Source organism: Cnephaeus nilssonii (assembly GCF_951640355.1).
Source record: "Cnephaeus nilssonii genome assembly, chromosome: 1".
NCBI lineage: Eukaryota > Metazoa > Chordata > Mammalia > Chiroptera > Vespertilionidae > Cnephaeus > Cnephaeus nilssonii.
Genome location: NC_137072.1, coordinates 54829362 through 54856251, shown reverse-complemented (window position 1 = coordinate 54856251; position 26890 = coordinate 54829362). Strand labels below are relative to the sequence as shown.

Here is a 26890-nt window from a genome sequence, read left to right as displayed (position 1 = left end):
GGAACAAAAAATAAAATAAAATAAAATAGGAAAAGAGAAAAATCTGAAGAATTAAACAAACAAAAAAAAGGAATAGCAAGCTTCTACTGCACAAAAAAACGATTTACTCTTACTATGTGCAAGGAACATAGTAGGTGCTTTTCTTGGAATATCTCATTCAGTTTTTACAGCAAACCAATGAGTGCTGCCACTCTCCACATCCTCTGTAAGGAAGGTTACGTGACTTGCTCAGGCCACAGAGCCTGGAAGTAGCTGAACTGTGTTTGAACTGTTCTGTCTGTTTTATACTCTACCCTGGTCAAGTCTGCATCCACTGCTCGGTGAACAAACCTGATACTGGTTTCTCACCCGACATTTCATCCCCCTCCACCTTCCCTTGTCCCTCTTTCCTCTGACTCCTGAAACTCTTGAAGAAGAAAGATTTCCATGCAGGTAACATCACAGTTAATAATTAGAAAGTCTACCCTTCCCTTATACTATATATGATTTTGCTTTGGTATTTTTGAATCAAAATTGTATTTATATTTTGTTACTTTTCAAAAGAATTTAGGCACATATCCCAACTTTGTATTAATCATTGGGTTTCATGTTGTTCATATGTGTGAGTAAATATATATATATATATATATATATACATATGTATATATATGTATATATACAAAGTTTTTATTACAAACAACATAAAAATTTATTTGAAAATGTGTTAATAAAATAAAAGCAAGTTAAGCAATGAAAATTGAGGAAGCTTAATAGACAGTAAATTAAATCATCAAATTGAGTGAAATGATCAAGAATTAAGTGATAAAATGAAAACTAGTTATCTATTTAGTGTTCTTATTTAAGATCACTAAAAGTTATTTTTAAAATTAACATTATTTTTAAGCTCTGATTTAAGTTTTATTCCTGTCTATTATAGACTCTTGTTTTTAACCAATGTATTTAAACCAGTTTTAGTTAAGAAAGGAAATAGGCATTGCTTTGTGTTATTTATTACCATACACGATAGCTAGGGTTAGAATAGATCATTCCCAAAGCATTGCTGGCCAGTTCAGGGCTTTCAAAATTTTCTTCCACTCATCTTTATACCAAAAATACTTAAGTGCAAACTAGTGTGATAAGAATTGCAATTTCTCTTCTTGCTCCTTGCCTGCCCTCTGGTGTAGAGGGGGTAGAACAGTGAAGACACAAAATTTTATTATTTTTTGATATATTCAGAGAGCTAAAAAATAAGCAAAAAAGAAAATGAAGGAAAACAATTACTAATAGATCCTGTGGCACAAAATAATAATGTCATTTTTAAATGAATTTTGATAACTCAAATTCATTTCTAAGCATATTGTGTTTTGATATTTAATTTTCCTTGAATTACCTTCGTTGTTCATAAAGATTGTTCTCTATATCTTTTAATATTGGGGATGGATTCTGATTTTCTCTTCACTATGACATATAAAAACTAAGAATGTCTCACTTATGGTATTTTTGAAGTGATAAAAATGTTACTGAGTAAAAATAACCAAAATTAAATATAGCCAAAACATGTTGGGATCTAATGGATGAATATAGAATTTAAAATTTATTTGTTGCAGAGTTGTAGTAGCATTGTAAATTTTTTTAGCATTTCACTTTTATTTTGTGATTTTTCTGAAAAAAAAAATTTCCATTTTCTTTTGTAAAGATCATATGGAAGAGCATAATATTAATATTATAAAACATATAGAAAGATTTTAAAAATAAACTTATTTATTAAGTTTATACATCAAAAATAGTTATTTTATTGTTTATACCAGGTTTCTAGCTAATAAATGTCCAATAATTTCAAATAAGTGGTTTAAAGAAACTCTGCCTTATTTCCTAACTTATGCAAGAAGAGATGCCATATAAAACTTTCATATAACTGTACACAAATATATACAAAGTAGCTGAAAACATGTATAGAACTATAGCATATATCCCAGAGAAGATATTCAAGATATTCAAGAAAAATAACTTTCTATGTACATTTGTAATTGAATGAAAGTCATATTATTGCATGCTAATTATTAGGTTATTTCATGAAATTTGATTAATTTGCCTGGAAATCTATAACTCTCATAAAGAAGTCATAAGGAATATAATTTAGTTGTGATTCATTAAGAGTACACACACAGATAAGCACACATGTCTGGAAGTGATTTTGTGGTTCATTTATCCCTAAAAGACTAGTGGTCCTTTGAAAAATGAGAACCAATTTACATTGGCTTCCACATGCCCTACTTTGTATTATCTTAATAATTTGGATAGTTAACTCCCTGGGTTATAATGTAACCAGCTAATCTAAACGGGATGCATCTGAAGTGTCTGGATTCACACTATTGGACTCAAGATTGGTCAGAGAAAGAGAGGACGAGTGAGGGTAGGAGAGAGAAGGAAGCTGAAATATGCAATGAGCTCCTAAAGAGTGACTCATTCAGTATAGGATTTATTCCTTAGAAATTTCTACAAAGTCTGACTTTTCTCGGTCTTTTTCCTTTACGTTTTCCTGTCAGTTTTATTTATAATTCTATTATTAAATATTTAAAAAGCCATAATTGCCCAGAGTGCTGTTGGGAAGAAAGAATCAATTTTGTTGAAATTCTGTTCAATTTAATTAAATAGAAACCATTCACTGTTTAGCTTTCCTTGGTGGAAAAATCTTTTAAAGATTTAACTTACTAATTTATAAATAAAATGTATTAAATTATACTTCATGTTTCTTTAATGGTTAGTCATCTCCCAATTGTTCTCAATGATTAGCTTCTTTTCTATAAAATTTAACACAAAATTAAGGAGCATGAGAATTAATAAAGATCTTACATTATTTTAGTGAGCTGATTAAATCAATTATCTATTTATTATCTATATAGACTTTATTATCTATTAAAGTCTGCCTTTGTTGTGTTTCAAATGGAAGGACACTAAAAATATAATAAAATGTGAAAAATACATTTTGATAATTGGACATTTGATATTTGGGATATGTCTTCTTCATTATTGCTACTCTATTCTTCATCTGGATGTCACCATTATCATAAATAAATATATCTTTGATCTTTGTCTTTCCTTCTAGCTCTTCAGCATCACTATTATCAGACTGAATTCTTATATTTATAAAATGACTAGAAGCCCGGTGCACGAAATTTGTGCATGGGGGGAGGGGGTGTCCCTCAGCCCAGCCTGCACCTTCTCCAATCTGGGACCCCTCGAGGGATGTCCGACTGCCTGATTAGGCCCGATCCCAGTGGCCTAGGTTATTGCATGAAGTTTGATTAATTTGCCCGGAAATATATAACTCTCATATAGAAGTCATAAGGAATATAATTTAGTTGTGATTATCGAGGACTGCTGGCTCCCAACTGCTCTCCTGCCTGCCTTCCTGATTGCCCCTAACCGCTTCTGCCTGCCAGCCTGATCACCCCCTAACCACTCCCTTGCCAGCCTGATTGATGCCTAACTGCTCCCTTGCCAGCCTGTTTGCCCCTAACTGCCCTCCCCTGCAGGCCGGGTCACCCCTAACTGCCCTCTCCTGGAGGCCTGGTCCCCCCGCAACTGCTCTCCCCTGCAGGCCTGGGTCCCTCCCAACTGCCCTTCCCTGCAGGCCTGGGCGTGCCCAACTTCCCTCTTCTGCCGGCTTGGTCACCCCTAACTGCCCTCCCCTGCAGGGCTTGATCGCCCCCAACTGCCCTCCCTTGCAGGCCTGGTCCCTCCCATCTACCCTCCCCTGCTGGCCATCTTGTGGTGGCCATCTTGTGTCCACATGGGGGCAGCCATCTTGTGTGTTGGAGTGATGGTCAATCTGCATATTACTCTTTTATTAGATAGGATAGAGGCCTGGTGCACAGGTGGGGGCTGGCTGGTTTGCCCTGAAGGGTGTCCCGGATCAGGGTTGGGGTTCCCTTGGGGTGTGGGGCGGCCTGGGCGAGGGGCCTGTGGTGGTTTGCAGGCCGGCCATGCTCCCTAGCGACCCAAGCGGAGGCCCTGGTATCTGGGGTTTATTTATCTTCTACAATTGAAACTGTAGCCTGGAGTGGAGCCAAGCCTTCTGCTTGCTCCGTGGCAGCAGCCATTTCTGTTTGGATTTATGTATCTTCTATAATTGAAACTTTGTAGCCTTAAGCAGAGGCCTAGGCCGGTAAGGGCAGGCGGAAAGCTTGGCTTCCTCCATTGCCGGGGAAACCCATGCCTCCCTCCTGCTCTCTGTGGCCATAGCCATCTTGGTTGGGTTTATTTGCATATTCGCTCCTGATTGGCTGGTGGGCATGGCTGGTGGGCGTGGCTTGTGGGTGTAGCGGAGTGATGGTTAATTTGCATATTACTCTTATATAGGATTGTTCTTTGTCAAGCATTTAATTGCCTTTTTCATGCCTTAGCTGATGTGTTTTGTCTTTTTTAAAAATGTATCTTTATCGTTGAAAGTATTACAGATGTCCCCCTTTTTTTCCATTGACCCCTTCCACCCTGCACTCCCTTTCAACACACTATTGTCTGTGTCCATAGATTATGCATATATGCATTTAAGTTCTTTGGTTAACCTCTTCCCCCCCAAACCGCCCCTTCCCCTCTGAGATTCCACAGTCTGTTCTATGCTTCTATGTCTCTGGATCTATTTTATTCATCAGTTTATTTTGTTCATTGGATTCCACATATGAGTGAGATCATGTGATACTTGTCTTTCTCTGACTGGCTTGTTTCACTTAGTATAATATTCTCTAGGTCCCTCCATCTTGTCTCAAGGGTAATAGATACTCCATTTTTACAGCTGCATTGTATTCCATTATGTAAATGTACCACAGCTTTTAAAAAATATATATTTTATTGATTTTTTTTACAGAGAGGAAGGGAGAGGGAGAGAGAATTACAAACATCGATGAGAGAGGATGAGAGAGAAACATCAATCAGCTGCCTCCTGCACACCCTCTACTGGGGATGTGCCCATAACCAAGGTACATGCCCTTGACCGGAATCAAACCTGCGACCCTTCAATCCACAGGCTGACGCTCTATCCACTGAGCCAAACCTGCTAGAGCTACCACAGCTTTTTTATCCACTCATCTACTGATGGGCACTTGGACTGTTTCCAGATCTCAGCTATTGTTAATAGCGCTGCTATGAACATATGGGTGCATATATTCTTTCTGGTTGATGTTTCAAGATTCTTAGAATAGATTCCTAGAAGTGAGATCACTGGATCAAATGGCAGTTCTATTTTTTATTTTTTGTGAAAATTCTATACAGTTTTTTTGTAGTGGCTGCACCAATTGCATTCCCACCAGCAGTGTGCTAGGGTTCCCTTTTCTCCACATCTTTGTCATTTGTTGATTTGTTGATGGTAGCCATTCTGGCGGGTATGATGTGTTTGATACCTCATTATTGTTTTAGTTTGCATCTCTCTGCTGATTAGTGACTTTGAGCATTTTTTTATATATCTTTTGGCCATCTGTATGTCCTGTTTGGCCATATGTATGTCCTAATCGGGCAGTCGGACATCCCTCTCACAATCCAGGACTGCTGGCTCCCAACTGCTCGCCTGCCTGCCTTCCTGATTGCCCCTAACCGCTTCTGCCTGCCAGCCTGATCACCCCCTAACCACTCCCCTGCCAGCCTGAATGATGCCTAACTGCTCCCCTGCCAGCCTGTTTGCCCCTAACTACCCTCCCCTGCAGGCCCGGTCACCCCTAACTACCCTCCCCTGCAGGCCCGGTCACCCCTAACTACCCTCCCCTGGAGGCCTGGTCCCCCCCCAACTGCCCTTCCCTGCAGGCCTCAGTATCTATTGAGGTCCTTTGCCCATTTTTTTTCTTTTTTTTTCTTTTTATTTTATTGATTTTTTACAGAGAGGAAGGGAGAGGGATAGAAAGTTAGAAACATCGATGAGAGAGAAACATCGATCAGCTGCCTCCTGCACACCCTCCATTGGGGATGTGCCCGCAACCAAGGTACATGCCCTTGACCGGAATCGAACCCGGGACCCTTCAGTCCGCAGGCCGACGCTCTATCCACTGAGCCAAACCGGCTTCGGCCTTTGCCCATTTTTTAATTGGATTGTTTGACTTCCTTTTGTTAAGTTGTATGAGTTCTTTATATATTTTGGAAATTAACCGTGTATCAGATGATTGACAAATATGTTCTCCCACACAGTGGGCTCCCTTTGCATTTTGTTGATGGTTTCTTTTGCATCTCTGTGATGTGTATATCATGTTCACCTGTCCAGGCTTCTGCAGGGGTGGGGAAGGAAGGTTACCAGCCTCTAAGGACTGCGACAGGATAGCTGAAGTTCTAACAACTTGGCTTCTCTCTACCTTTGTCTTAGAAGATCAGCATTTTGGGCTTCGTTAAATTAATTTCTGGCCCTGGTTATGTGGTTCAATTGGTTGAAGCATCATCCTGTATACCAAAAACTTGTGAGTTCAATTCCTGTTCAGGGCACATACCTAGGTTGCAGATTTGATCTAGTTGGGGCACTTATGGAGGCAACCGATTGATGTTTCTCTCTCTATCTCTCTCTAAAATCAATAAACATATTCTTGGGTGAGGATAAAAAAATCAGTTTCTGCTTTCTAGGTTTTATTGCTAGTATCTTCTCTTTATCTCTTTTACATTGTAGGTTCCTTGTTTAGCCCCCTTTGCTGTTATAAAAACAAAATTTTTGTTCAAAAGGACAGGACCTTGTAAATCTACCCTTTTCAACAAAAATTATATTTTAATATTCTTTCTTGTCAATAAATGTACTTCTATAGCAACATTTTAATTGTTACATAGGAATCTCATTTTAGAGATCTAACTTATCTCCTGTTGTTTTAAACATAGGTTGTTTTAAGCAATATTGCAAAGAATTTTCTCATAGCTGAATCTTATATCATTCTTTAATTTAAATAAATTTTAAATGTGAAAAAATTGTGACTCCTTTAAAATGTTTCTTACAAATCAACATCTTATTTCCAATAGTACGAGGATATTTCCTTTCTAATGTAGACCATCCTATGTAAACATTTCACTTAATAACTTTTCTCATCAAATGGTTAATTCTGTATATGTTTAGTTTATTCTACTTACAGGCTATGCCTGGAACAGGATAGGTACCCATTACATATTTTAAGTAGACATATTCACAATAAATAAAATTTTATCATTTTGTTTATAACTTCGAAGACATGGGGTCTGGTATAGATGGAAAATATCTCATTTGCAATACTTTGTATTACTTTGAGATAATTCAGGCCATAACGTTAGAAGTATGTATTAAGAACCAGAATTCAATTAATTAGCTTAATATACAGAAAATCAGGAAGAATCTCCATAGATCTTTTTTCTAAATTTCTCATTCTCTGCTATACCAATGGCTGGAGGCATCTATTTGCAGTTTTTAAAAACAACACATGCACACTGTACACCTCTATTTTGTATATTGCATTTAGGCCTAGAATTTTATTTTTTAGCCTTTACAATCTCTTAGATAATATTTTTTGTTGAAATTTGACTTAATTATAGGCCAGCTGGATGTGTTGAGAGAGAAAATCAAGCATTGCTCAGGGTGACAATTTGTGCAGTGATATTGCATGGTGAGAGCTTTAACCCCGATGCCTAGAATCTCATTTTAGAGATCTAACTTATCTCCTGTTGTTTTAAACATAGGTTGTTTAAACCTATGCATTACTCAAACCGTGTGTGAACAGAAATCGATACAGTATCGATTAATGCATGCGCCCTTCTCAGACATAATTACTTTCCAGAAGCAGTGGGAGTGAAGAAGGAAAACATGAAAACTATGTTACATAATGAAACATTGTCTCACTACTTAAAATGTGAAAAAATTATATTATTTTAATAATATCAACTAACATTTATTAAGTATTACTATGTAACATATATATTCTAAACTCTTGACATGAGGTAGGTGCTTATAACTATCTTTGCCTTAAAGGTAAGGGAATGAGACACAATGAGATTATTTATAAAGTTGTCCAACGTCAACTAACTGATAAATCTCAAAGCCTAATTTTGACCCCAGAAAACCTGCCTGTAGAGATCATGTCAACTAGAGTGCCTTCCATCAGAGATGTAGACTCATTGATACTAATATGTGTAGCATTTGCATGAGTAACTTTTGCATAAAAAGCTGATGGGGAAGATGTATCTTTCGAAATGTATCTTTATGATCACTAAGTTTTCATCGTCCTACCCAGTTTTTCAGGTTAAATATTTCAAATAATTTGTTTAAAAAATACGTATTATACCTAAAATACAGAGACTCCTAAGTAAATAGACTGCTGGAAAGAGAGTTTTAGAGGCCAAATAATCTAGGTTTAAATGCTGGCTTTGTGATTTATTAGTTGTCTGAAAATCACTACAACTTTTAGTCTTAATTTTCTCATCGGAATATGGGAATGATATCTACCCACAGTATTACCATACAGATAAAACTAATCTATATAATGGTGTCTCATTGAGCTCCTTGCGCCCAAATACAATATAGTAATTTAATGAAAGGGTTATGAGAATTTCCACATTCTATCTGAGACATATAGTTATATACGCTGAGTGGCCAGATTATCATGATCTCTGAACGCATAATAATCTGGCCACTCAGTGTGTGTGTGTGTGTGTTAGAGACCTGGTGCATGAATTCGTGCATGGGTGGGGTCCAGCCATCCTGGCCAGGGGGAGGGGACATGGGCGGTTGGCCGGTGTGCCTGCTGGTCGAACTCCTGGTCGAGGGGACAATTTGCATATTAGCCTTTTATTATATAGGATACACACTCAGTGGCCAGATTATTATGTGTTCAGAGATCATAATAATCTGGCCACTCAGTGTATCTTACCTATAACTATATAATCTCTTATTTATAGAGTATAACTTTTGATATAAAAACCATAAAAATACCTGTCCTCTGTTTGAATCTTTAAATGTTATGAAAATTCAATATTTTGTTTGATGTCACATTATTCTTTAACGAAAGACTTTGGCTTGGCTATCCCATAAGCTTAAATGCTTACCCTTTCTTCTTTTCAGCAGACTTCCTTGATAACATGCTTTTGCGAAGTTCAGGAAAACTAAATGTGGGCACCAAGAAAGAGGATGGTGACAGTACAGCCCCCACTGTTCGTCCAAAGATCTTGCGTTGTAAATGCCACCACCACTGTCCTGAAGACTCGGTCAACAATATCTGCAGGTTGGTCATACACATTACTCAAACCGTGTGTGAACAGAAAGTCCCCACTAAAGAGCTGCATGCTGGTGTTTCCAAGAGCATGTTTTAGGGAACAGCGCCCAAGCCCACTGACTCTCAGAGTTGTGCCTGTATTTAGCGAAACCATGGGTTGCATTTTTCCTGAAATGCTGCTCTGAGATTCTCCTTCCTCCAAACATCACACATGCACATGAAATAAACATAGAGCACAGGTCCCAGGCTCCATGTCAAGGAGCAAAAGGCAATTATTTTCTTTTAAAAGACCTGATCCCCCAAATTAGTTCAACAGCAGGGAGTATCAAATTGTGTTGTTGTGTTTTGTTTTGTTGTAACCATTTGTCATGCTGCTGGTGCTACTGTTTTGGAAAGAACACCTAAGCTGCTAGGATTTATTCAGAAACGGGCTCTGGGAAGCAGTATGGTGGCAGGGCTTATGAGAGTCTACCAGATGATGGGAAACACATTGTCAAAGTACTAGAGAATAAACCCCTTAGCAGATAATTCTGTTTGTATGATTATGTTCTAACCTTTGAAGCTGGACGCTTTGCCTCCTTCTTCCATACACATCTTCATGCAGCCACATCCATGTTGCTGGTCCGTGTAGCTGCACTTCTTCTCCTGGGTGAGGACAGCAGGGAGTGAAGAGGCACAGCCCAATGGGCAGGGGGGCCCAGGGAGAGGGGACCCACGCAGCCACACAAGCGCAGGTCTCAGCAGTTAAACGTCAGAGAAGCATCGTCTGCCTCAGGAAGGAGGATGGACCCAAATAAGGAGTGGGCTGCTGGGTGAGAAGTCCGGGCAGATAGCTGGGCAGCCATGTGGGGCCTCGTTATCCAGAATGGAGCATGAAGTTGAATGCATTTTTTCTTCCTGAAACCGGTTTTTTGTTTTTATTTCTCATTAAGTGGATCTGATATACACTTATCAGTATGCTATGAAATATATAGCTCAGGAAATACATATTAACGGAATGACAGGGAGGGAAGTCGGGTATACTCCTAGGTTAAGGTGACCAGATTTTAACATTGGTAAAGCGGGACACCATTGACCTGGGGGGGGGGGTGTTCTTTTTTTTAAATATATTTTATTGATTTTTTATAGAGGAAGAGAGAAGGATAGAGCGTTAGAAACATCGATGAGAGAGAAACATCGATCAGCTGCCTCTTGCACACCCCCTACTGGGGATGTGCCCGAAACCAAGGTACATGCCCTTGACCTGAATCGAACCTGGGACCCTTGAGTCCTCAGGCCGACGCTCTATCCACTGAGCCAAACCAGTTTCGGCCTGGGGGGGGGGGGTTCTTGATTAAAAATTTGGTCTATATTGTAATCGCTTTTGGTTTTTTTAATAAAAGGAAATTCACTTCTTAGATCATCGTTGAATTTGCATCCTCTTTTCTTACTCATTATGTTAAAAATCTAAAAAAAATAATTTAAAATTATATTATAAATTATTATATACATATTGCTTAAAAACACAGTAAGTAGGTACATAATTACATGAACATATTTTATTGTTAGTTTATAAATTAAAATAATTTGATTGTTATAAAGTAACTATATTTTAAAAATTATTTTAATCCTATATTTCTTTCTAAATAATAACAATACTAACTTGTATTATTTTCCCCCTGAATTAGCCGTAACGTAAGTCGTAAGTGTCATTTTCAAGGCCGGCGCTAGACTTTTTGCCGCCACTATAAAATATAAATAATATGAGTACTGTCTGCTAAATTCAAGAAAATTTATGTATTTATGAAATAAATAAATAAATTACTTACCTAAATTATCTGAATAGCTGATTTGTAATGACATCACTTGTTTAACTAGCTTACTAGCATGCAGTACGATGTGTAACGTCTGAGAGACAGTTACAAAATGTTTTCGTCGTTGCCAATCCCCAAAAATGCCATTGTTCGTTAAGTCCAAACAATGGTGGTCGAATTCTAACAACTGATAAACAATGCGAACTTTGATAAGCAGTTCTTGATAATCAGTTCTCAACAATTATTTGTCATTATTAAAGTTTAACATTATAAAATTAACAAAAATAATATAAAACTCATATCCTGGCTAAATAGCCACATGGCCACCGAAAACCGTATATTCCCTTCCCGTTCTCCCGCCGTTCCCTAGCTTGTCGTGCATTCTTTCCAAAAATCAGGACTTTTTTAAAATGCCGGGGGACGTGGGACAAATTGTTAAAAATCAGGACTGTCCCGCCAAAAGCGGGACGTCACCTTATCCTAAGTATATATTTCCTTTAATCAGCAAAACAACTGAGCATGGTAGGAGATGCTTATTTCCTACCATTAGACTTAGGGATTTAGGGTTCAGAGAGGCCTGGGAGCTTGGCTCTTAGAGCAAGGTTGGGATCAGAGTCTCGAAAGGTAAAATAATTCTAAGCTCAGGCAGTATTTCCTGGGGAACAGTGCCTTTTCAAATTTTTAAATTTTTATTTCAGAAAGAAAGGGTGAGAGAGAGAGAGAGAAACATCAGTGATGAGATGGACTCATCTGTTGGCTGCCTCCTGCACGCCCCCCACCGGGGATTGAACCCACAACCCGGGTATGTGCCCTTGACTGGAATCAAACCCAGGACACTTCAATCCCAAGGCTGATGCTCTATCCACTGAACCAAACCAGCTAGGGCAACAGTGCCTTTTTGTAGTGAATAGAAAAAGTATCAGGAATTTTACGAAGTTTACTGAAGAACGTTAGCAGGTGGAAGCATATTAGGGGGCTATATTGCTTTTTTTGTCTGAGTCTCTAGTACAGTGGTTCTCAACCTTTCTAATGCCGCGACCCTTTAGTACAGTTCCTCATGTTGTGGTGACCCCCAACCATAAAATTATTTCTGTTGCTACTTCATAACTGTAATTTTGCTACTGTTATGAATCGTAATGTAAATATTTGTGTTTTCCGATGGTCGCAACCCACAGGGTGAGAACCACTGCTGTAGAGCCTAAGACCATCGGAAAACACAGATATTTACATTACGATTCATAACAGTAGCAAAATTACAGTGATGAAGTAGCAACGAAAATAATTTTGTGGTTGGGGGTCACCACAACATGAGGAACTGTATTAAAGGGTCGCGGCATTAGAAAGGTTCAGAACCACTGCTCTAGTAACTAAGAATAAATGTGTGTGTGTCATTGAAATCATAGTTCTGGTGATCGTATGATCAAGCTTTCTAAAACTATCCCAGTTTCACATATTTTGTCCTGTTTTCCTTATAGCCATTGAAGTGTCCCAAGTTCCTCTGGAAGACAGTGTTCAGGCAGGGTGAACCGCAGTGCAGTTTTCTCTGTGGTGGGGAGGGGCAGCGTGGTTTTCTCAGAGTGCAGGGCGAGGAGAAGGGCAGGAGTCGAACCTGGAGACGCGGGAAAGGCTGCCAGTGCCAGGTGGGCTGTGTCACAGACGTTGGTCTTATTTCTGAGAACACAGGAAGCCATGGAAGCTAATGGTTAAGCAGGAGGAACAGTGACGATTAGCTTTTTTTGAAAATTTTTCTTTTCTTCAGAGTTTTGGATGTATTAGAGGGAAACAAAAAATGAATTTGAGAACAACAACGGTTAGGTAAGGGAAATTGAAAAGTGGATTCAGGAAGGACCGTTGGTGTGAGAGAACATGATCTTGTATGAGGGAGGTGCTGGTGCAGGAGAGGTGGATGTGTTGGAGAACTATTTAGAAGGAAAGTTTTGGGCTGGTGAATTGTATATGGGAGGGGCTTCACAAGTTTCTGGATGAACATTTAGATGCATAGTATAGCCTTTCAATGAAGAAGGACAAAGGAAAACAGTCGGGTTCCAATCTAGACATGTTGAGTTTAAGGTTTCTAACACATCCAAGTGAAGATATCAAAGAGTAGGCATAGGGTGTGGATTTGGAACTCAGATACAAGGTTGGGGAGGGAATGTGGAATAAAACATGAGTCAGTTTTTGCTATGGAACAAGCTCAAAATCATAGTGGTTTACAACTATTTAAAGACTATGTATTTATTTTAATCCTCACCTGAGGGTATTTTTCCATTGATTTTTAGAGAGAGTGGAAGGGAGGGGGAGAGACAGAGAGAGAGAAACATGGATGTGAGAGAGACACATCAATTGGTTGCCTCCTGCACACAACCTGACCAGGGTCAAGCATTGAGCCTGCAACCGAGGTATGTGCCCTTGACCAGAATTGAACCTGGGACCCTTCCATCAACAGGCCATGGCACTATATCCATTGAGCCAAACCGGCTAGGGCTATTTATTTTTATTTTTTTTAAATACCTAATTCTACAAGTGGGCTGCTGCTGTTGAGCTCTGCTGGATTGGGTGTGCTTGGCTTCAGTCTGCTACTTGAGCTCAGACCTACTGCACATGTTTCTTCATTCTTTTTGTACCAGCAGCTACTCAGGGCATATTCTTTCTCACCTGAGTGTGGGGGAGCAAACTTTTAAAGCTTCTGTTTGTGTCATGTCCTCTAACATTCCATTTACAAATCAAATGTCATAGTTAAGCTCCAAGTCAAGGAGACTGTGCCTAGGGTGGGGCATGAAGAATTGAGAACAGCACTAGAATAATCCAATCTACCGGAGGAAGACAGCCTTGAGGCACGCAATGCTTGGGTAAAGGAGGCTCTCCCAGGAGACTGAGAATTAGCAGTGAGGCAGTGAGTCTGGTGTCATTGAAGCCAAGTTTACAGAGGGAGGATGCTGTTAGAGGTCAAATAGGATAAGAACTGAAATGCAGCAATCACACTTATTGATCTTGATAACTGCAGTTTAGAAATATTTAATGTGCAAGTAGCAATGGAAGCCCAGGTTATACTTGTTGACCTTCAGATTAGTACTTCTCAAACTATCTCTGTTGAAAGACACCCCCCCCAATAACTTGTACACTGGTATTTTTCTAAATACAATACAAATGAATTATAGATTAATTTGAAAAATAAATTTAAAATACTTACAAATTACTAGTATGTGCTCCTTTTTTCTATTTTCCATTCGATTCAACAGCTAAACGTATTGCTATACAGTACAAATTTCAACTTCTAATCTCACAGACCAAAAATAAGCTGTTTACTGACTTGAAAGGGAGCACCCTTTGAGTAATACTACACTAAACCTTGCCTTCCTAGGTACAAAATTTCTAACCACAAGGGTGTCCTTGCTTGAGGCTTAGATAAGGGCTGGTCTAAGCTGTCTGGTTGGCTATGAGGCAAATCTTAGCCAAGCTGAGTGTCTAGGTCAGTGATGGGCAACCTTTTGAGCTTGGTGTGTCAAACTTCGCCAAAAAACTGAGCATAACTCGGGTAGTGTGTCACTTTGAGGAAAAAACATTATTTCTCAAATGTTTCATCCTCAGGAGCAGCAAATGTTTCATCCTCGGCATGCGGCCGCCTCAGCGGCCGCGTGTCATCAGAAATGGCTGCGCGTGTCAGTAGCAATGGAAGCCCAGGTTATACTTGTTGACCTTCAGAGTGTTTAAAGTGCACATTGTTCTCATTTGTTTATATAGCTGACATTGCATCCAGTTGATCCCACTGTTGCCACGCGTGTCATAGGTTCGCCATCACTGGTCTAGGTAGATCTTATGCTCATTACCACTCCCACTTTCCTAGAGAGAATAATCCAAAAAGTGGCCCAAATTAAGAGTGCATCATAGTTAAGAGATTCTGAAATCCCACACAGTAATTTAGAATGCCTGTGCAAAGTTTAGAGGGTTTTTTAATTCTTCCTGAGTACCATCAATTATTTTCTAGCCAACAGCAAGGCCAAAGTCATTCTTGGCCTTGTTTCCTATCAGGTGCAGGTGTGTCTGTTTCCAAAATCCATGCCATTTCTACAGCCTGATGGCATGCATGTTGAAGGTGTAAATGTGTCATGCATCGAGCCTTTTTAATATCCATAATTTAGAGTAAGAAGTGAAGCCGTTGTCATAGCTCCCTCAGGATAATCTCTGTCTTCCAGATATCTTTCCAGGTGCTATTTCGCGTTGTTAAATCTTTCCCATTCCACTTCCAGATGCCACTCCTGGAACCACAGGCGATCACAGCGTATCACTGGAAGCTGCAAAGTCTCCTTCAATTACTCTTTGTACATGGCTTTCACCATGCCAGTATTCTGTCTTATTTTCCTGTCCTACCAAGTGTAATCTCAGCCTGGCTTATTTTTCTCTATACATAAACTGGTCCCACTTCACGTATTTTTCTTTGTTTTACTTGATTTGGTCGTTAATAGTCATTTTTGTCCCTGAATCTTCACCTCTCTCAGGTTCCTCCACTCCCTCACAAAGTTTATTCATTTCTAAAATTTATTATTTTACTCTTTTTTTCAGACGCAATTTTAAGTACTTTCTCCTTTATCTTATTGAATTCAGACTAAAAATTCTCCTGCCTGGGTGGTTTTCTGGGGTTACTGGTGTAATCAATCGCATCAGATGTTTGCACAAAGGATGTGTAAATGACACCACCCTGCCTCCATGAGGAATTAGATGAGTCTCCAGCTGGGCTTTGAAGAGTCACAAAGGGTAGAAGGAAAAGCTTAGGGACCTTGAGCCTTTTGACAAAGTTTGTATTAACCCAGGGCTTTTAAACCTCTTGGTGAATGTGGCGGTGTGAGTTTTTAGACAGGTGCTCCTGACCCAGGGCCTCTGAGTGTTTAAAGTGCACATTGTTCTCATTTGTTTATATAGCTGACATTGCATCCAGTTGATCCCACTGTTGCCCAGGCCATATGATCATTGAGCTTTAAGGTCTTTATTTATTTATTTTCAGTGGATGTTGAGTTCAAACCAATGCAATAATGAGAATGGTGGGTCCTGCATCAGAACTTGTAATTTAGTAGGAAGAGGCTATGATTTCAGAATTGCTTATGAAGTCTTTTACAAGGAGTAACTCTCTCTTTGTGCCTCTCGTTAGTCATAGATGAGAATGTTAAGTGGCCCATACATTGTTGGACTTAATAGGAAGTGAACAGCGTAGGGTTCTTTAAAATCATAGTGAACCATTGGAGATTGTTGAGCAGAGAAGGAAAATGTAAGGTTTATCAGGCAGAATCCAGAGAGAGGAGAGGGGGAGTCCTGCTGGAAGACTCTCAGAGCAGTCAGGTGGGAGGGAGTGGTGAGTATACCTGCATAAGGTGGTGGGGGTGAGAAAACACAAATGCTTTATTAATATGAACACTGAGACTGGTTCAAAATATCTTATACCTCACTGAAAAGAGAGAGAAACATTGATGAGAAAGAAACATCATCAGTTGCTGCCTCCTACACGCCCCCTGCTGGGGATCAAGCCTGAAACCCAAGCCTGTGCCCTGACTGGGAATTGAACTGGTGACCTCCCGGTACATGGCTTTTATGCTTAACCATGGAGCAACACTGGCTGGACTGGAGTGCATTTTTAAAGCTTAAAATTACCCTCGCTGATGTTTCTTTCTATTTCTTAGAACCCTGTAACAGTAACTTACCAACAGATTTACCAGCTTTTTCTCTTCTCATTCTTGATTCTTGTAAGTTGCTTAAAAGTGCATTTTCATGTATTCAGATTTTGAGCAAGGGGAACTCATGATTAAGGAGAAATTAGTCTTTTTGGACTTACCATACTGAATCAGCTTTTCTAGCCTCTATGAATTCCTAATGTCAGAAAATTAAGATGACTTTATTTCAGATAATTCCTGAATTTTACTTCTGATGAGAAATGGAAGTTACACACATAATCTAAATGTGTAGGAAAGTAATAAAACAACAACAACAACACACACACACGGGCATTGTTTGATTACATTGTTTACAGTAAATTTCTAAGGGACAGCTCTTGTATTTATCGCCGTCAGTATTTACATGCTTTAGATTGTCATAGCAATGTCAGTATATGGGCTAAAATGCCCCAAATAATTTTAAGCATGGGCAGTCTTTCTTCCACAACAATATGCATTCATTTGACCTTGGTCTAAAAAAGGGAGATTTATCACTGGCCCTTCCCAGCCATTTATTAGTATGTTTGAACTTGGCTCTGCTAGTTTTCATAAACGGAGGCATTTTGGATCACTTGAGGCTTATACACCAAGTAAGCAATACTAAGGGTGTTGATGATAACTGAAGGACTAAGGTATGGCAGAATGCTGCTGCCACCAACACAGAACAGACCAACCCAGAAACCATGGCTAAGAGCATGCGCAGAGCTTGCCTCCCTGACCTTTGAGGACTGTGCTGTCATGTCTGTCTTGGACACTGAGCATGCATGTCCACGAAGAAAAGATGGAGATATAGGTCAGTCCTTTATTTCATAACACACGCAGTAGGGGTCTATGACTTACATTGGGAGTCTGCTGGCATTCTTCGCCCAGCGGACTCCCAATATAATAAATGTTTGTTTATAAATACTTCTATATATAACAGTTCTTGTTTTCCATTTTTAGTCCCAGGAGGGGACAGTGGAAAAATGTGTGGGAAAGAAGCAAGAGGTTCTTGATGAAAAGGCTGATTCTGTAACTGTTTGCTTATTAGACTCTCATAGCTTTAATTTCCTTGTCAGTGAAATAGAAATTATCACTTCTCAGTGTTGTTGAGAGGACTAAATGTGATAGAATAAATGAAAGTTCTCTTTAATCTAAAAACCCACACAGAAATATATATGGTTTCTTTACTTTCTAGGGCCGCGATTTTCAACCAGTGTGCTGCAAGAGGCACACTGGTGTGCTGCAGGAATTTTTAAAACATGTGATACCTGACTCTTTAGTCAGGGGCACTGACCTCTTTTCCCTTAGATTATTAAATTAAAAAAAAATGACAACAGCCAACACAACAATAGCTCTCTGGTGTGAATGAGTCAAAATTATAGTTTGTTCTTTTGTCAGATCAGCAAAAAGTACATTTTTTGGCAGGCCACAGAATTTTAGTAATTAGTTTGTGTGTGCCATGAGATGAAAAAGCTTTAACAGTGATCTTGTTAAAACCCTTCTTTCCACTGTCCACTTTACCCCACTTCCAGTTTAAGTCCAGACTGCTGAAAACAAAGCCTGATGTTTTCATCCGACAGGCCAGCCCAGAAGCACAAGTACCAAAAGGCAGAATCTTAGTCACCTCACTTCTGCTGTGCTGACCCCAACTGCTGCCCCTCCTTAGTTTAGTTTGTGTGCCTTAGTAAGAGGTAAGTTTATTTCACAACCTCAGTGCAAGGAGAGCCAGCATAGACGTTCACCTGCATGGGTTCAAACCCCTGCCGTACATACTCTCACTAGCTGTAGGCCTTGGAGAAATTACTCAAGTTCTCTGAGCCTCAGTGTCCTCATATAGAAGGTAAGAATAGTGCCATCTTCCTCAGAGTTGTTTTGTTCTGGGCTTAACCAGTTTGGCTCAGTAGATAGAGCGTCGGCCTGTGGACTGAAAGGTCCCAGGTTCGATTCCATTCAAGGGCACATGCCAAGGTTGTGGGCTTGATCCCCAGTAGGGGGCGCGCAGGAGGCAGCCAATCAATGATTCTCTATCATCATTGATGCTTTCTATCTCTCTCTCCTTCCTCTCTGAAATCAATTTAAAAAAAAAAAAAAGGAGAGAGAGAGAGAGATCCATCCTAGCTGGTTTGGGCTCAGTGGATAAAGCATTGGCCTGCAAACTGAAGGGTACTGGGTTTGATTCCCAGTCAGGGCACTTGCTGGGTTTGGGGGCTTGATCCCGGTGCACGAGGCAGCCGATCAGTGATTCTCTCTCATCATTGATGTTTCTATCTCTCTCTCCTTCTCCCTTCCTCTCTGAAATAAAAGAATATATATATTTTTTTTAAAAAAGAGAGATCTCTGCCAAGGACCAAAACAAGTGTTTAGTAATCTGAATATGTGGTTATTAATTGTATATGTGATATGGAAATTCTGGATACTTCTTTCTCGCAGTTTTCTAGACAGAGGAGCTATTTACAAAATATTTATTGATAATTAAGTCAAGTTTCATGAAAGGAAGTTTCGGAACTCTCTCCACAGCCTGTAACTTATAATGATCATTGAACTTCTTGATTTTAATGAAACAAATGATGAGCATCTTCCTTTTCCCCTAGACACACACACACTTACACTCACACTTGCTTTGCCTGTTTGGTCTTTAGCACAGATGGATACTGCTTCACGATGATAGAAGAAGATGATTCTGGGATGCCTGTGATCACGTCGGGGTGTCTGGGACTAGAAGGCTCAGATTTTCAGTGCCGGGTAAGGAGGAAACTCCATTCCACTTTGTAACCTTTCCTTGGCTAGATTTCAAACAGTCACGTTTCAATAAGAGAAAGCAATTGTGTGTGGGGTTTTGTTTGTTTGTGGGTGTTTTTTTTTTTTTCACTAGGCTGTTTTTAGTGATTTGGAAAATAATTTGAGCATTCTCATTGGGCCAATTTTCCCTTCATTTTGAAATGAAATATTATGTTTATTTTTGCCGATAACTTCTGGCTTAGTGTCCCATTAGACCTTCTTGCTCAAATTCCAATTTAGCTAACTGCATCATGCCTAGCTGTCTCCGTCCACTTACACTGTGCACACCGGGTATTACAAATGTAGTAGTAATTTTGTTGAAATGCAGACATTGCGGTAAGGTCATACATGATACTTTAAAAGAAATGACCTAAAAGAAAACAATATTTTCAACATGTTTGTGCAAGAATTTCAAGTAAGTTACCTAATTAGTCTTAATTTCTTAAGTTTGAGGTTATGTACCTATGAAATCTAGGGGACACCCACTAACAGCTTTTCGGGTTTAATTTTAGGACACTCCCATCCCTCACCAAAGAAGATCAATTGAATGCTGCACAGAACGGAATGAATGTAATAAAGATCTGCACCCTACATTGCCTCCACTGAAAAACAGAGGTAAGGAGAGGCAGGCTTCCACGCTGGAAAAGCCTTAGGCATAAAGACAATAAAAAAGTGGATGATCCTTTCTTTTCTAAATGAATCTACCTATACCATTTTCCACTGCTGGAGCAGAGGACAAGGCAAGATGCCATAATGAAACATTCAAACACATGTGCAAGCAGTTCTTGGGAAAGTAGTCTTACATGGCTTCTCTCCAGTGAATCCTATTTCATAACCTCTCCCCCCTTCTCCTAGAAAACTAGTTTCTAGAGTTTGTAATGTATTTTTGAAGGGCGGAGGAGGGAGACAGTGCTTTATGCTTACCTCTAAGTATTACTCAGGGTGTATTTCCTTCAAAAATGAGTATTTGTCTACATTTATTTCAAAAATAAAGGACCTTAAGAAAGAAAAAAGAAAGTTAAAAAAATAAAGAAAAATAAAGAAAGGAGTACAACAGATTATTTGCTGGATTGTATTTCCTTTTATCTATGCTAGAGTGTATTTTTAGTCAAATTTTATATTATATAAAGATAAAATATATAAAATGGAGAAAACATCTACAACATTTAATTTCAAGATTTATGCATTTAAATTAGCACCCCCAGAGACTTCTTGTTAAAAATAGCTCTCACATTTCCTCTCCTCTCCTTTTTCTCACCAAAAATAAATGATTTGTAATTGTCACAGAAATCTAAGTCCAAAGACATAGATAAGTGGCTTAAAATGATTCTTCATGAGAAAAATTTTCCGACAAAATCTAATGACATTTCATGGTTTCCATGATAATATTTTTATAACTCTTGTTCCTACTATAGCCTAGAAAGCTCTATAAGGTTTATCCATAATAATTCACATCAAAATTCAGTCACTTGTTTTGTTGTTGTTGTTGTTTTGTTTGATTTTGTTAATCCTTACCCGAGGATATTTTTCCCATTGATTTTTAGAGATAGTGGAAGATAGGGAGGAAAGCCAGGTGAGAGAGAGAGAAACATGGATTGGTTACCTCCCACATGCACTCCTGATCCAGGCTGGGGATCAAGCCTGCAACCCAGATTGCCCTTGACCAGGAATGGAACCATATCCCTTCAGTGTGCAGGCCAATGCTCTAAGGACTGAGCAACACCAGCCAGGGCAAAATTCAGTCAGTTTTAAAACATTTGGCAATCAACATGCTATGTCTTAAGGATACAGAAATGGATGAAGGAAATTTTTGCTTTCAAGATGTGCACAGTTGGTTATGGGAAACATGTAAATAATTATACAGTCAGGAATATTTCAGCAGTAGAGTTAGGTTATAAAGTATAGTAAGAACACAAAAGAGTGAGTGGCACCCTCTTTCTGGCATGGAAAGATGTCAAAATAGCTTCAAAGAAGTGATACTTGAACAAGACTTTAAGGAGGAACAACAACTTGCCAAGTGAATAAGGCAAGAATAAAAATTTTAAAAATTAAAATGGCTAATACATCCAAGCATTATGCTAAGTTTACATTAATTAACCCATTTGAGCCTCACAACAATCCAATGAGGTACTTAGGATTATTAATCTCCATTTAAAGATGAGGAAATTACAGCACAGTGAGGTTAATTAACTTTCCCAAGGTTGCACAGCCTGTAAGTAGCAGTGACTCTAAACAGAGGCAATGGAAAGTGCAGAGGTTTAGTTTGTGAAATTTGAGAAACAATAGCTAAATACCAGCATATGAAACAGCAAGGCTGGTTGGAGAAAACCTCCTAATTAAGATGTTTGAAGCCTCACTATTCAGAATGGGCTTGTAAACTAGCAGCATCATTATCATTTGGAACTCGTTGGAAATGCAGAATCTCAGGCTCCATCCCAGACTAACTAAACCCACATTTTTAAACAAGATTCCCCAAGTTGTTTATATACACATTAAAGTTTGGGCAACAAGCCCTAGCTGGTTTGGCTCAGTGGATAGAGCATGGGACTATGGACTGAAGGGTCCTACGTTCGATTCCGGTCAGGGGCACATGCCAGGGTTGCGGGCTCGATCCCTGGTTGGGGGCATGCAGGAGGCAGGCAATCAATGATTCTCTCTCATCGTTGATGTTTCTATCTTTCTTTCCCTCTCCCTTCTTCTTTGAAATCAATAAAAATATATTTTAAAAAAACAGTTTGGGCAACAATTTTGCTAGAAAAAGACTAAGAAGTTTACAGAGAAGTTCACTGATGTCAAATTGTAGTAAAATTCTAAATGTTTACTTTTAGTTTCCATAGTTATTTCTTTGTGAATCAGTTTCAAAAAGTAGGTGGTCTGTGGACAACATTTTGAATAATAGCACTAGTATATGGGCTTTTGGGTTAGTAGGGAGGGAGAGAGGAGAGGGAAGAGCGGCTGGAAAGGAAGGGTAGAAATGATAGATTTTAGAATATCTTTGTCAAGGAGGAAAGGTTTCTAATGTGCAAGTGGAAGTGATGTATCCTAGAAGTAACAATAGGGCTTAGAAAAATTCACTCTTTCTTTCTGAGGCTGAAAGGACTGCAGTGCATGTGTTGTCCTGTAGATGGAGCCAGATTCTAGTTAGGACCAGGGAGTGAAGGCGTATTCTCTGAGAAGGTGGAGGATGTAGGGACTTTAAAAAATAGTGGGATAAATATCTAGAGAACTGAGTGAAAAGGGTTTGAAAAGAAGGGCAGCAGCATTGAGAAGACACATCCTTGGTTCAATGCACTGGGAAGAGGATGCAGGTGGATTATACTGAGGATCATGCGAAGTGTCTGCTTGGGTGGAGTTTAGTGGCATTAGGGTTTACTGCTTTAAACGCTGAGGATCCCAGGTAGTGCCTAGGCAAGCTCTCGGTGGACTCTACCTCACACTTTTGTCACACTCACTTTGGTGTGCAGTAAAAGTCAGTGCAGACTGTGATTTGAAAGCACTGGCATTTTTTACATAGTTGTACCATATACTAAGGGTTTTTTTGTTTTTGTTTTTTTTTTTGCTTCCACCATATACATTTTTATTGGACGTGTACTATATATCTTTACTGGATATCAGTAATGCCTTGGTCAGGAACATTAGAGTTGCAGCCATAATGGATTATGTTTACACTAGTGCCCCGGTGCACGGATTCATGCACATTGAAAGGAAATTAATTAGAAGGTGGCTGGGGGTGGAACTGGGTGAGACTGGCTGGACACGCCCTGGAGCCAACCTCCTGCAGTCCCTCCCCAGCCGCTGTAGCTGGGGTAGTGCCATGGCTTGAAGGGCATCTGCGGAGTGAGCAGGGTCCCTCTGGCAGGTGGAGTCCCTTGGCCTGGCCTGCGGGGATCAGGCTGAAACTGGCTCTCTGACATCCCCCAAGGGGTCCCGAATTACAAGAGGGCGGTTCTCAGGTGATGCACCCCAGAATCCGGCTCCCGCCTCTCTGGTTCCAGGGTGCATCACCCTAGAACCACCACTGCCAAGTCACTGCAGCTCGGCAGCTCCTGCGTTGAGCGTCTGCCCCCTGGTGGTCAGTGCGTGTAATACCTACCGGCTGGTCGGATGGTCGCTTAGCCATATATATATATATATATATATATATATATATATATATATATATATGATATATTAACCTAAAAGTAAAAGGCCAAGGTGAAAAGCAACAAGCATTTGAGATTCAAAAGAATAGCTATTGAGGAAGCATTTATTCAGGCAGAAATCCAAATTGTGTTTTGCTTAGGAGGGGAGAGCAAGGGATTCTTATGAGAAAGGGAAGGAGAATAATAACATGAATAGAAGGAAGAAATTTCTGTAGATGCAGATAAACTAACATAATGATGCAAATTCTAAAGAGTGTCTTTAATTTTCATATCTGCTCTTTGTTATTTTTGCAAACAGTTATTTGGAATATAGTCCTGCTTTAAGGCCCAAAAGGTTATTTTGTTCATTTTTAACATTCCAAAGATTTGAGGAGTAAGACTTGCAAGCCAATTCCTCTTGGATGGCAGTTCCAACTCCATTTTGAAGCGGCTACATTTACATTGTTTTTCATAATCATATTGGAGATATGTGTATATGTGGTTGGTATAAAACCCACATAAAGAATAGGGATGGTATTAAAGACTTATAGAGCCACCTTCTTTTGATATTTTTAATTTTTGCTATATTTTTTTTAAATACTTAGGACTATCCCTAACTTGTGGGGCTGCAGAGTAATATAAGTGTAGGTCCACATATCATTTACCTACATGTTTAAAACTCATAAACCAATATAGAAGATTGGTAAATGAAATCCATTAGGTTAACTTAACAAATACAGGTTCATGATGATGATGGAAAACACCAGGTCGGCGTTTAGAATGCTGGAACTACTGAGCCATTCTCTCCAACATGGGAGTGAGTGGTGGGGATCTCCATTTTCGTTTTTCTCCTGCACTGAGGTGCCTCTCAGGCATGCACGTGGACACCTGTGTTGTGTTGGTCTCAGCCTATGGATAGCGATGCTGTCGGCTGGAATGCCCGAGCCCTCACCTGGGCCTGCACTGCTTGTGGCGGCCCCCACAGACATTTCCCCACTGGAGTCAGTGCTGTGGCTGGACTGGACCTTATGGTTCTTATGATGATTGTAAGACTCACCTCAGCAACAACTATCGGGGAGCTTTGAAGAAAAAAAAAAGATTTATTATTCACAGGTTCTGGAGGGTATAGGGTATGCCTGAGGGCCACACAAGGTCATGGCGGTGGGGAGAGAGAGAGAGAGAGAGAGAGAGAGAGAGAGAGAGAGAGAGAATGAATGAGCAAGCTTGGACCTGGCGTTCTGCTTTTGTTAGATTGAGTGTGTGGTGCCTTGGATTTCGTAGACTCGCTATTGGTGAATTTAAAGCGAAAGAGCGATAATTAGATTAGGGTGCAGATAAGAAAAAGCAGGGTTACTGGAGTGGTCAGTTGTCTAGGTTATCCAGGGCTTTCTGAAAGGAAACTTCATGGGTATTGTGGTCTGGTTTCTAATCTCATTGTTTTCCTAGTAGCTGTGTCTTACAGCTGGCAATATGGTTATTGGAGATGGATGTCTTTGAGTGGATGCCTTAGTGATCAAAAAGCTTCATTATCAGGCACTTACGCTGGAACGCTCCAGCCGACTGGCTTATACTCCACTCACATGTCTTGCTCCAAACACCCTTGGCCACCCCTCAGACTTGAGGCACACTCACCATCTCCTTGGTCCACCCTCAGGGGCACAGGAGTAAAGAAGGCGGCCTCACAATTCCTAGACACAAACCCAGGCATGAGGCCTGTTCGACAGGAGATTCCAGACTTCTGGGCGTTGTCCAGTGGTGTCCATAATGGAGAGCGGCGTGGGCCAAGTTCAGGGTGGACACATCCTCTGGGTCCTGCAGATCCACTGCCACATGGGAAGGGGCGCGGTTGGAGAGAGCCAGGGCAGGGCCCTCCGAAGCTCAGAGCTCAGGCCAATTTTCTGGCCTAAGGACAATGGACATTATCATAATAATCGTGATAATTGCTTATGTGAGTGGAATGCATACTTGTTATGGCTCTTTTTTAAGTACTTGGCATATACTAACTCATTTCATCCTCATAACAACCCACAGACGAAGGCACTGTTAGTATTATTCCTATTTCACAGACATGAAAGCTGAGGAATCCTGAGATTAGATACTGTGGGAAGTTTACTCAGCTAGAACAGGTGGTGGAGAGAGGACGTGGGCCAGTGTGTCATCTCACTGAATATTCTGTAGAAAGCTCTGACATTCTAAAAAAAAAAAAAAATGCTTTTCCCCATGTGAGTCAGAAAACTCTAAGGAAACAGTGGTAAGCCATTTCACATAACAATGGACAAACAATCAATATGATTACTTTCAAAGTAATCTTCCTGTTATATTTGCCTTAGGCAGAAACTCTCAGACATGCATGAATTACTATTTTTAGGATCTAGTGTTAGAGGTTGCTGGATCTGCTTCTTGCACGTCTTGTGTGTGTTCTTATACTCTCTCTCCCTCCCTCCTCCTCTCTCCTCTTCTTCCCTCTAATTTAACGTTTAGTAAGTCCCACTAGTGTACTAGGACACTGGCTTTCAAACTTTTAAGTGCATCAGAATCATGTGGTGGGCTTGTTAAAATGCAGATTACTGGACCCCACCTAGTTCTTGATTTACTAGTAGTAGGTCTGAGTGCGCCCCAATAATATGCATTTCTAAGGAGTTCCAGAGACCATATCCTGGGAAGCTCTGTACTAGGCACTGCCTAGTAGATTAATGTATGTTATTATAGATTTATTATAAATCTATATGTCAAGTCACTATAAAAACAAAGACTATGTTATTAGAAGAATAGAGGGAAGAAAATTCCACCTCACCATTTTTTGTCGTTGTTGTTCTTTAATAATTACTCTTCCAAAAAAGTTAAATGATTAACCTTATAGCAAAACATCTGTGTTACTAGATGCTACACATAACAGGCTTCTGATATGAGAGGTCAGAGACGTACTGCGTGTAGGGGTGAACACTTACAAGTAATTTGTCCTTATTACAAACAAATGCATAGGAAACCTTTTCTACCTGTCCAGAGTTTTCTCAGACTCTCTCACAGTCACATTCAACAGTACTTATCAATGTATATTTATATCCTTTAAATGTTATTTGTCATCTTTTGTTTCAAAAAAAGAAGATGAGGAGTGGCCAGAATGCAGCTAAATTTTTTTAGGAATATTCATTCTCCTTTGCTTTGCTGATTCCGTTTCAGCACCAGCAAAGCAGAATACGCTAGGAAAACAATCTTTCTCCCGAAGGAGGAAATGTAAAAGGCAATTAGGTCCAATGCAGCCGCTTCATCATAAACAATAAGGTGTGATCTGGGAAGCCCAGTAAACTGGGGCTGGTGCTAGGAGGAAGGAGAGATGTCTG

General features: G+C 39.8%; 1 protein-coding gene across 1 annotated transcript in view; it reads left to right on the top strand.

The window, feature by feature from the left end:
• Positions 1 to 26890, top strand: part of BMPR1B (bone morphogenetic protein receptor type 1B) — a 383487-nt gene that overhangs the window by 318031 nt on the left and 38566 nt on the right. The window contains exons 4-6 of the mRNA XM_079800103.1: positions 9029 to 9185; positions 19290 to 19392; positions 19941 to 20043. Coding sequence (XP_079656229.1) covers positions 9043 to 9185; positions 19290 to 19392; positions 19941 to 20043 — 349 coding nt within the window. The 5' untranslated portion in view covers positions 9029 to 9042. The remainder of the gene's footprint in view (positions 1 to 9028; positions 9186 to 19289; positions 19393 to 19940; positions 20044 to 26890) is intronic.